A 12701-nucleotide genomic window follows, 5' to 3' on the forward strand; every position below is an offset into this window, starting at 1 on the left:
GTGGAGTTCATTTCCCTTAATGTCCCGATGCTCAGTTCATAATCCCTTATGACTTGTTGCAGGCGCTGCCTCCGGGCCATTGTACCTTTTGCCCACTTGGTCCGTAATCTTGCTGTGCTAGCCTTGGATCTTTCCAAATCTTCCTGGCATTCCACAACCTGATTTCTTAACCCTACTATCAACCTTTTATCCGCTCGGCTTCTCAGTTGGTTGTCGGCCTCTCTCTTCATCCTCCTGATCTGAGTTTTGAGGATCTCGCCTTCTCTGATTAATCTGTTCTTTTCTCCCTTATGGGCAGCGAACTGTAATTGGCTTTCAAACTTCATATCCTGAATTTGTTGTTTTAGTTTGCCTGTTTTGGCAAGGTATTCCCGCTCTTTGGACAACCAGCCCCACTGCTCTTGTGAGGACCTGGCAAATTCTTGCAGGTGAGGTCTTCTAGCCTGCCTTCCAGATGACGTTTCCCCTTTGTACCAAGCCTGATACCCGGGCGAAACTTCCCCTTTTGCCCGATTCACTACACAAGTATTTGCTTCTAAGTATTGACATTGGCTCCAAATTTGGCGAACCCTTGCTTCAAAAAACTGGCCATCGGGACTGATCTCAATCACCTGGGCGCTTAGATCCTCGTCTTTTGGCACTATTTGACACCTCCCAAGTTGCCTTAAGACCCGATGCGGCGCATATGGTTGAATGATCTTAAGTCTCATTAAGAGAAAATGGGACCTGGCTGCTGGCATGTATATGACTTCGTCGATCGGTAACCATCCCAGCGTCCACTGTATTTGACTGGCGTTGAGGGCACGGAAATATGAGGTCCATGACGAGACTCCTTCCGGCAGGTATGCCTCATTAACTCTGGTATAGAACTCCTCTATGCAGGTCTTTTCAGCGGATCCATGGCTCAGAAACTGGGCTCAGTGACATAGGTGTCCAGTCATCCACATTTGCAACAACAAGTTGCAACCTTCGAAAAAGTTTCCTCCGGCCTTGCAGGACGTGAGAGCCCGGAACATATCAGATACAATCATGGGCGCCAGCGTGCTATCTTTCTGTGTGAGCAAAGTACTGACGACCCCTGCTATCTTTATGTCGATATTCCCGTCTTTTCTTGGGAATACTAAGAGTCCTAAGAAAGTTATCATGAAAGCAATCCGTCTATGTTCATCCCACTTTCGACGGTTACTTTTGCTGCACAACTGGTTTTCTGGCTTGTCGAATCCTCCTATGTGACCATATCTTTGGTATATGAAACTCATAGTGCAAAAACCTTTTGCCAAGTCAGGGTTATGAATTGTTCTACCTATCTTCAATGAGTCCAGAAACCGGTGTATTACCACAGCTCTTGGAGCAACCAGGTATTTATGCCGCAATGGAGCCTCAGCACTACCGATATACCCTGCTATTTCTTCTAAAGTTGGGGTAAGTTTAAAGTCCGAGAAGCGGAAGACGTTGTGCGCAGGATCCCAGTGAGGGATTAGTGCCCTTATGATATCTCCCCGTGGCCTGATATCCAACAAACTCGTGAGTCCTTTCAGATATTTCTTGATTTCGTCATGCCCTTCTTTGCCTAAATCATTCCACCAGAGCCGTAATTGGAGGGGAATTTTATTCATGATTGAAAAGGGTTCATTTGGAGTCGTGCTCATTCTGCACATTTATTAATAAGATTTTAACAAACGAAACTTATTTTGATAAAAACAAAAAAACATATGCTCACTTTTCTCAAAAGGATTTCTGAACACGACCTCTCAGCACTTCATGAACGAAGATTTTTAAGGTTGTGTGATTTTAAAAAAACAACAAGAGGTGGCCGTTTGTACAAAGGCAGCCTTCCGGAGTTCCTTTTGGGAACATTTGGCTATTTTGATATAAGCGGCGTCACCCGACCCTGTGACAGAGAAATATACTTTGGCGTTTTTGCTACTTTATCAATTTTCAAAAATGGGAGGTTGGACCCGACGGGGGTTGCCTACGTATCTCACACCCTATGAGAATCAAACCGGCGTAGTTCACCCAACGCAAACTAAACTTGTAGACAAGGTTTTTTCTTAAAAAGACTACAACAGATTCATTTTTTTTTCTCAGATTTCGGCAGAGTTTGGATACTACTCGGACATTGGTTTTATTCAAAAGTAGTTATCTCCCTACAATGCTATTTTTCCCCTTTTTATTTTCAGAAATTCTTGATTCCAAAAACCGGTCAGCATGCAAGTTTAAAACAGACAAATGCGTATAACATATGAGATGCAGCAGGATGGTCTTTTTTCCCATTTCAGGTTGCTAGTCCTAGATGAACTCAACCCCTGTGTTGAGCCCCCTAAGTCAAATGCAACATGATGAAAATAAGCGTTCCTACTAGGGATCCGGCATGAAGTTACGTTATTCTATGTTCAAAAACCTGGGTCTTTGTTCTAGACAGTGCACCCGAGCGGACAACTCGAGCTGAGGAAGGAGCTCCTTTCCGGGAACCAAAAGGCCAGTCGGCTTAGAAACTTTCCGAGCCTCTTTTATTTAGGGTATGACACTAACAGAATAGGGAGTCTCAACCAGTAAGCACATCCCCGGAGGTAAGAAGAGAAAGGTTTCGGCACAATTTAATACAGTTCAGATAATATCAAATCGGTAAAAGCAGCATTTAGCACAGTAGGCTCAAAATATGTAAAAATCAAATAAAGCCAAATATAACAATTTATCTAAGCTCGAATTTCTAACCCTGAACCAGTGGATCTGGGTCTAATCCCCAGCAGAGTCGCCAGAGCTGTCACACCTCCTCTTTCCGTACTCGCGAGGGCGTAGGGAGTTTTTCCAATTAAAGGACAATCGAAACGGGATTTATTTATTTATTTCAGAGTCGCCACTTGGGAGATTTAGGGTGTCCCAAGTCACCAATTTTAATCCCGAATCGAGGAGAAGAATGACTTCATATTATAGTCTGCGCACCAGAAATCCGGATAAGGAATTCTGTTAACCCGGGAGAAGGTGTTAGGCATTCCCGAGTTCCGTGGTTCTAGCACGGTCGCTCAACTGTTATATTCGGCTTGATTAATCTGATTTTATACAAATATGAACTGATGTGCAAATTTTAACTTTTTACTGCTTTCATAATTATTATTTTTTTTATAGGACTTGCAACGTTGTGAAAACATATCTCGAACCACGTTACATCAATGCACCCGTGGTTATTTCCATATCTCGACTCGGTTGAGATTTGGATTTAGGTCACATAAATGTGCACCCGAGTTAAGAAAAATAAATTATTAAAGGCGTGCCTAAAGCAACTAGCGTATTGTTATTTTGGGGAAGGCCGTAAAATTCGCTAAACGGCCTGTCCCGAATTCTAAGTATTTTAACGTATATACATTTAGAGGGCCCCGCAGCTTGTGCATTTTTTGTTCGTCGAGGCTCGTCTCATTCATTATTTAAAAAGGAATTTGCAACGTCATGGAAATGCATCTCAGACCACGTCACAATCAATGTACCCGTAATTAGAGACACATTTCGATTTCGTTGAGATTTGGATTTGGGTCACATAAATGTGCACCCGAGTTTAAGGAGATAACATTATTAAATACGCGCCTAAAGTGACTAGCGTATCATTATTTTGGGAAGGCCATGGAATTTTGCTAAACAGTCCATCCCGAAGTCTAAGCAATTTTGAAACAAATATTTACTGGGGGCCCCGCGATTTTGTATTTTTCGGCGAGGCTCATCTCATTTTTACTTTTAAGGATAAACCTACAGCAACTACATTTTTTCTATTAGGTTTGTCTCTAAAAACAAAAGAAAATACCTCGATTAATTATATGCTGAAAAGGTGTAACATATTAGTTATTAGTTTACGGCTGACATAAATGAGAAATTGCAGCAGAGTTTGTACAAAGAGGGATTGCTTTCGTTCTATATTCTATTATTTAACAACACTGAAACATGAGATTGACGCACAATAATATCGAAGCAGATATTTTTTAGATGAAGAAATTAGACGTATGCAACCTTATTTATTGACGGGCATGCATATGAGGTTTAGTTAATGATTCCTTACATACTTGACACTAAAAAGAACGAAACAACTGAAACCGAACCTATCTAACTTAGTGTGATATTGCTATATATTTGACTACACAATTTTTTCCTTTTTGTTATAACCCAGATTGCCTAGTATGCCTTCGAAATATACATTATCTACTGATGAGTTAAGGTGAAGCAAATGTGATTACTGCATTCATTTCAACAGACCCTATGTGAAACCATTGTTGGCCGAGTATCAGTACTATCCAGCTAGCTTCTTTCTGACTAACATACAACGATAGATTACCAGACCAAACTCCTTATGGAATGAAAACTATTTTATTACATAGTTTGAAAACCAAACTTTACATGTTAAATACACAAATATTCTAAACTACAAACAGCAGAATAATGGTAACTATGCTAATGTTTGGACTGCAATACTTCTTATGCTCTTATTCAGCTCCAAACTCATCATTACGTCAGTGAATTTAGAATGTGTACCTAGATGTTTGGACAATAAGAAGGAGAAGAAGAAAAGTATCAGCAGCAGGCAACCAAACAGCAACAATACAGCAACAACAACCAGCAGCAGTTTCAACAACGAGGAAACCCACAGGTGGTCGAGCACCAAGCAAACAATCCCAGACACAGAGTAGTAAAACAGCCGAGAAAACCAGAATATTCAATGCAATAGCAACAGCAGTTCAATAGTCACAAAAGCTCGGCAAATAACCAACAACAACCTCAAATGGCACTAAGACCAGAACCAGCTAACAGCATATAGAAGTCCAGAATAGTAGTAATCCCGCAAAGAAAATCAGAATATCCTAATGGAGTGGTAGCAGCCCAATTAGAGTAACTGACTTGGCCAAGACAGCCTGACCAACTTAATTTCTTATGCAGTTTCAGACAGTGTTTAGTTACAGTGTTCTGAAATTTCTTTATGTTTTTCCTCTGAAGACTAAAAAATGTCCAGCCCCTTCTTAGCTAAAAATAGCTCTATTTATAATCTGAAAGAGAACCCCTAAGGTCTGCCTAGAATTTCACAGCCCCCAGGTCTGCCCATCCCCTTCATTTCCCATGCCTAAGCATCTTCTTGATGAAAGTTATTTGGTTCCCCATGCCTGGCCTATTGCTCTAATCAAGAGTCATGGGTTCATTTAAGTATTCATTTTAAACTCCCATGCTCTTATGTTTTGTCCCCACTAATACTAGATTAATAGTATTTTTGATTAAACAATTGATAGCTCATTAATCCTGAACATTTAATCAGTCTTTGCCTAAACGAAATTACCCAACAGACCCATGATCATTACTGCCTTGCCCTGCTTCAACAGCAGGAAATTTGAACTTCTGAGAGTTCAGTTTGCAGCTGCCCTAGACTGAATTTTTAGTTGTTTGTAATGCAGTTACAAACTACTTTCAAACAATGTCAAGCATCCAATTAACAACAACAGGTTCGTTCACTCATGTGAAATTGTATGAATTAGAATATTTGAACATTCAGTCATAGGAAACTAATCGACGACGTTTATCAAGTCGACTATACTAATTATAACAAGGAATAATCAGTCGATTAAATAAACAACACGTACAGGGTCCCAAATGGCTTCAGACAACTTTGCACAACACTGGGAGGCCATATGAATTATCTATGCGACGACTAATCTAATCGAACATGTATATCACAAAACGTATTCAAACATGCACAGAAAACAATCAACCAAATAAAAGGTCTTATGAAAATGGGGAACAAATTGAAAAACACATATCAGAAATACCAAGTAAACCAAACAAACATGCTGACACACTAAAACAACATTTTAAACCAAAAGAAAAGAGAAAGAAAACTTACCGGGAAAGCTCAACAAAGGACGACCCAGGTCTGAACTAGGTTTGACCATTTGAGGCCGAACAAACTTTAATCGGGGTGTTCTCGACCGAGAACACCTTGATTAAGGTCTATTAGACCTCAACCCTTTATTAAAACTGGCCGGATTCCCCAGGTTCTTGTGCTCTAGGGTTTGAATCTTCAGATTTGGGATTTGAGGATTTGTGGGTAGATTCGGACCAAACCAAGCTTGGTTTGGTCACGAGGGAGGTCAGGGTAGTGGCTGGTATGAATCCGGGGTGGGTTGGTGTAGATCGGGGTTCTGCTCGAACCTTCAAATGAAGATTCGAGACGTTCGGGGAAGATTCGAGGTAAGCTGAGTATGGATTTGGAGAGGGGGGTCATGGTGGTTCAGGGGTGTTAGACTCAGGGCCAACAGCACCGTTGCCGCCGGCTTTCAGGCGAAGGGGTGGGGTGGCGGCTAGGGTTTCCATGGGAACCTGCCTCTGAGCTTCAGAAGACGAAGAGGGGTCTGGCTATGGTGGGCTGGGGTGAAGGATCGAGGTTTTTATATGGGGGAGGGGATTGATCCTGGGCCGTTCGATCTGATGAGATCAATGGCCAGGATCCCCTGGCTGATGCAGAACGGCGTCGTTCCACTTAATAGGGGATCGGGTTGGTCCGGGATCAACGGATCGAACTGGGTTTCATTGGGTCGGGTTAGGGAATGGGTAAGGGAGATGGGATGAGGGCCGTCAGATCGACCTGGTTTGAACGGCTGAGATGAACCGCCCTGAAACGACGTAGTTTTGGGGTTGAACTACGTCGTTTTGGTGGCCTGGGGATGGGTTGTTAGGCTGGCTGACTTGGGCTGCTTCTGGGCCTCAAAATTTTTAAAACAAATAGGCCCAATCCGATTTTCTAAATAATTTGCACTCTTTTCTTTTGTTTTCTAATTTTAAAACACAACTAAATTAAAATGAATTTAAAACACCCATTAATCAACACTTAGCACAATTATCACACACATATTAGAATATTTCAAATAGGTAAAATCACACCCTAGCGACAAAAATAGAATAAAAGATGCATATTTTTGTGAATTTCCTTTTAATACCCGAATTATGGTTTAATTACACATGACATGCATATTTTGTATTTTGTTTGATAAGATTAAATGAAAAAATGGACAGAACCACAAATGACTACCAGCACATGTCACATAAAATCGAAAATTGTACAACGAGACCATTTGTCATTATTTTTGCTTTCTTTTGGAGTGATTGTCCGTGAAGCAAAAATCACGTGCTTACACTCTCAATAAACCCTTTAGGTTTGAATCAATGCGGTGAAACCACCCATTGTTTCAAAACTTAATTAGGGAGTCTTTCCAGCCTGATTCTTCTCTAATTTCATCCACCATTTTGTTCAAGGAAAATGCTCTCAAATGGAATAAACATACCTTTGGTAATATCTTCCACAAGAAGAAAAGGTTACTTGCAAGGATAGCAAAGATTAAAAATCCCCTTATTATCCTTTTAACACCTCCATGCAAACCCTTGAGAGCACCTCATTGAGGAGCTTAGCTCAATCCTAAGGAATGAGGAAGATTTCTGGAAAATGAAGTCTAGAATAAGTTGGCTCTCATATGGGGATACCAACACAAAATTCTTCCACACTTCTACCCTCAATAGAAGGAGGAGGAACAAAATCCTATCTCTCAAAGATGACTCAGGACAGTGGATGTTTGAGCCTGGGGAAATAAAGCAATCAATTTCAAAATTCTTTCAAGAGCTTTACACAACATCCCTTCCCCAGTCATAGAATGGCCTATCCTTTTCTGAAATCCAGGGGCAATGCTTCTTCAAATTCAACAAACAACAATTGGGATGCCTCTTAGGGATAGTGAAATTAAATGTGCTATGTCCTTCAATCCCTTCAAAGCCCCTGGCCCTGATGGTCTTCACCCTTTCTTCTATCAAAAATACTGGGACATAGTAGGTAAGGATATCATTCAATTCTGCAAAAATTGTTCCTCCACATCAACAATGAATCCAGTCATCAATGAAACCCTCATATGCCTCATTCCCAAATGCCCCCAAGCCTCAATGATAAAAAATTACAAACCCATAAGCTTATGCAATCTTGTCTACAAGACAGTGAGAAAAATCATTATCAATAGAATCAAGCCTTACTTCCCTCACATCATTAGCCCTAGTCAGGATAGCTTCCTCTCCAACAGGAAAGCCTCAGACAATGCTATCATTGTCCAAGAATACATCATACACTTTGGGAAAATGAAGGGCAAATCTAACTGATTCTAAAGATTGATCAGGAAAAGGCTTTTGACATACTAGAATGGTCTTTCATTAAGCAAACCCTTCATGCTTTCAAATTTTCAAATACCATCACCAATCTCATCATGTCATGTGTCAGTTCCTCCACCATCTCTGTCATTGTTAATGGAGAGCAAACGAACCCTTTCATACCTATTAGGGGCATCAGACAGGGTGACCCTCTTTCCCCCTACCTGTTTATCCTGTGTATGGAAAGACTTTCCAGAGACATTGACAAAAATGTTCTCCAGGGTGAGTGGCTCCCCATTAGCATTAGCAGAAGTAGCCCTAAGATATCTCATCTATTCTTTGCTGATGATCTAACCCTTTTTGCAACAGCTAACCAAGCCAGTTGTAACACAATCATGAGTACTCTCAACTCTTTCAACTTGGCATCTGGGCAAAAGATCAACCTTGCCAAGTCTAAAGTTTGTTTCAGTGCAAATTGTCAACCTCAACAAATAGAACTCATCTCAAACACTCTTGCCATAAAAGCTTCATTAAACTTTAAAAAATACCTGGGCTTCCCAATCTTCCACAAAAGACCAACTCACAATGATTTCCAGTTCATCATTTACAATATCCATTCTAAAATGGTTGGATGGAAAACAAGCATGCTGAACATGACTGGGAGAACCACTTTGGCAAAAGCATCCATGAACTCCATCCCAAATCATGTAATGCAATACATTAAGCTGCCTGCAAAAACAACCAATGAGATTGACAAAATACAAAGGAATTTCATATGGGGTACTACTCCCATTAAAAGAAAGATGCACCTTGTCTCCTGGGAAACAGTCACTATACCTAAGGATAAGGGGGACTAGGGATTCAGAAAGCTGAATTGAAAAACAGAGCCCTTCACTTAGGGCTTGCTTGGAGGCAATACCAGAATCCATTAGCCCTATGGGCAAAAACTCTGATTGCAAAGCACTGCAACTGGAGTAACCCCCTAAAAAGTTAAGTCCAACACATGGCAATGCATTCTAAAGGGATGAGAAACTTGTATGAAAGCAAAAAGATGGGTAGTGCATTCAGGGAACAGGGTCAGCTTCTTCAATAACCCTTGGATAAATAATCTTCTAGCTATAAGGTCCTTAATAGAAAGACCTTTGATAAGAGAAGACATGGCCAAAACTGTAGCTTTTGCTCATCATAATGGAACTTGGGATCTTTTTACCATCTCTCTTACCATCCCTCAAAACATCCAAAAATCCATCTACAACACCTTCATCTCACCTAACCCAATTAAGGAAGATAGAATGATCTGGGGAGCCACCTCAAATGGAATCTATTCCACAAAATCAGCTTACTCCCTCTTGGATAGCTTTCAACACCAAAGAGAGGAAATCATGAGCTACAATTTTTTATGGATCTGGAAACTAAAAGTCCCCAAAAAGATTCAATCATTCTTTTGGCTACTATTCCATGATAGGCTCCCCACTGGAGCTTTTCTCCATCATGGTGGGATGCAACCAGATCCCACATGCAGCTTCTGCAATGAGGCTAATGAGACATCACGGCACATCTTTTTTGAATGCACAAACGCCAATTTTTTCTGGCAAACAATCCTCTCTCAAAGCACAAACAACAACAATGCTCCTATACCATCATTCACTGCTAGGGATTGGCCAAACGCATGAGCATCCCTTAAGAAAGAGAACTATAACAGCATCATCACCTGGGAAGAGCTACTACCATTCTGCTTCTGGCAAATCTGACTCACAAGGAACAACAATCTTTTCAATAACAGAAAGGAAAGGGTGGACTCTAAAAGTGCTATAGCTAAGGCAACTGAATATGTAACCATTATGTTGAATAAAGCACCCAAAATTAAAAAAAAAATATATGGGTCAAATGGGAGCCACCAAAAACCAACAATTACAAGCCCAACGTTGATGGAGCTGCAACAGGAAATCCTGAAAGGGGAGGACTGGGAGGAGCCTTCAGAAATGCAAGTGGAAACTGGGTTCTAGGCTACATGGGATCCATCTAGCACACCATTAACACTCACGCAGAACTGCTAGCAATTCTGAAAGGGCTGCAAATTGCAAAAGAGAGACAGTTAACACCGTTTGAAAAAAATATTGATACAACTGAGGTAATTAGAATGCTAATCAATGGGAACCTCCTTTTTGACTCACTTATTCATGAATGCAGGTCAATCATCCAAAGACTAGGCGTCGTGGTGGTGAAGCACAACTACAGGGAGACCAACAGAGTTACTGACCTGCTGGCAAATGAGGGCACTAACAAGAACGTTTTTGAGGATATTTTTTTTTAACAGCAGTTCCTCCGGTGTTTGTCACGCATGTCTTTTGGGAAGACATTGCAGGAACTGTTTTTAAAAGACAAATTATGGACTGTAATATTATTAATGATGGCTAGGAAGTGGGGAATTTGATATATTCACCCGCAAACAATCTGTCTGTAACCCCTAACGGTTAGTTTTTAGTTTGTTTTATAATATGCATCCAGTTTTTAAAAAAAAAAAAAAAACATCCTTACTGAGTTCTATAACCTCCTATAAAACGAGTCATCTTTTATAATTGCGCTAATTGAGTAAAAACTTTATGTTATCGGTGATTTCCTGTACTAGCACTAGTAAAATCATGTTACCATTATTAGTCGCATAGTCTGCGCCCACAATATATCTAAATGCGGTGGCTTTTGACATTAAAACTTCAAAGAGGGACCCTTGAATGAAATCTGATCGAGTTAGGAACACACCTTCGCCGCGTGAAGCCTCTGGCTAAATCAACTGGATAATGATTGAAAATTGAGAAACAAAATTAGTTATTTTCTGATTCTTTTGGCGATATTTGGCTGCTGAGTGAAAAATAACTTTTCAATGCAAATGCAATAATATTTTAATGAAAATTTTGCGTAGTAAAGATTTTACTGTTTTGAAATTATTTAAGAAATTTCACTAAATATATTATAATCAGTTCTAAAAAGAAAAAAACATTCTTAAATTTTATGAAACCTTTAATAATATTTTCGTGAAATATCCACAGCCAAAACTGAAAACGCTAAATACAAAAATATAAAATCTTTATCTTATTACGACGTGAAAGTACTGAGTACATATCGAAAGCTGTCCTGCACTCGTTATTGCGCTAATAGCCTAATACAGTCAAACATTACATTTCCACTATAAACCTAATATACTTACCAAGTAGCCGACAAGGCAACACTTTCCGGTCACCGGAATTATTTACATTCCGGCAACGGAGAGCCACAAAGGCATTTATTATGAAAATAAGAGTAAACATCAAAGCTCTGCAACTTCCCACCTTGTGGAATCTGTCCACAAAGTTTATTATAACTCACATTCAAATTCTGTAACTGTAAATCTTTCAATCCTTCTGGTAATCTACCAAAAATCCGATTATGGTTCAAATCCAACCACGTTAAACTCTCCGGGAACTCCACTTTTGAAAGATCAAACTGTAATGTATTCCTCGACAAATCAATTATCTGAATTGCCTTGTTCTTTCCAAATAAGAAAGAAACATCACCTTCTAACTTGTTCCTTGAGAAATCAAGTGTTGTAAAATTCAAATTGCCTAAAGATTTTGGTACTGGGCCGGTGAGGCTGTTATGTGAAAGGTAAAGACTTGGGATTTGACCTCTGAATTTTCCGAATGATTCTGGAATTTGTCCGGTGAGTTTATTGCGGTCTAAGTGGATTGCTAATAAATTAGGGAGTTCAGAAAGTGATGATGGGATTGTTCCAGTGAATTGGTTGTAGTTTAATTCAAGCAAAAATAAATTCTTGAGTTGACTAAGAAATTGAGGAATAGGGCCACTGAGATTAGTGAAACTGAGTCTTAACATTTTGAGGTTAGTGAGTTTAGTAATAGTTGGGGGAATGGTTCCTGTGAGATTTGTGATATGATGGAATTGTAAGGTTTCGAGAAAAGGGAGGTCGCCGACGGCGGCCGGAATTTGGCCGGAGATGTTGGCTTGGAAGACGGTGAGAGCATTAATCCGGTTGGTTTTCCGGTCACATTTTACGACGTACCAATAACAGCAATCTGTGTTGGGATCCCACGAGGCTAAGTGGTAGGGATTGCCTAAATCATTCTTGATTTTTAAAAGGACTTTTTTATCTTTTGGATTGCATCTCACTGAGTGAGAAGGGCAAGGAAAAGAAAAAACAAGGAGAAGAGAAAAGAAAAGAATGGGAAGAAATTGCATTCTCTTATTGCATGAAATTGTGGAGTTACAATATCTCTATTTATAGTTATTTGGTTAGCGTTTGTATGTAAATTTGATTGAAACTTGAAAAAAAAAATTTAACTTGTATTGAAATTCGAAAATTGAAGTTATTTTGGATGTGCATTTTAATTGAAAAAAACTTAGAAGTTTTGTGAGCGAAAGAAATATTTTCTATCAAAAAATTGTCCTAAACAAAATTTTGGGAACTTGAAAAAAAAATCAAAATTATTTCAAAAACTGATCATATTGTATGAACAATAAATCAATATTTTCAAAATAATTTTTTTTTAAAAAAA

At 39.6% G+C, this 12701-nt stretch overlaps 1 protein-coding gene across 1 annotated transcript; it reads right to left on the minus strand.

The window, feature by feature from the left end:
* Positions 1–11218: 11218 nt before the first annotated feature.
* On the minus strand, positions 11219–12476 carry LOC104210104 (polygalacturonase inhibitor-like). Its single transcript, XM_009758912.2, has one exon. The coding sequence runs from the start codon at positions 12382–12384 to the stop codon at positions 11395–11397; it is 990 nt and encodes a 329-aa protein (XP_009757214.1). The 5' UTR covers positions 12385–12476; the 3' UTR covers positions 11219–11394.
* Positions 12477–12701: the final 225 nt, after the last annotated feature.

Source organism: Nicotiana sylvestris, chromosome 3 (assembly GCF_000393655.2).
Source record: "Nicotiana sylvestris chromosome 3, ASM39365v2, whole genome shotgun sequence".
NCBI classification, from domain to species: domain Eukaryota; kingdom Viridiplantae; phylum Streptophyta; class Magnoliopsida; order Solanales; family Solanaceae; genus Nicotiana; species Nicotiana sylvestris.

Coding starts and splice junctions, on each gene's coding strand:
- LOC104210104 (XM_009758912.2), bottom strand. CDS start 12,384: ATGCAATTTCTTCCCATTCTTTTCTTTTCTCTTCTCCTTGTTTTTTCT.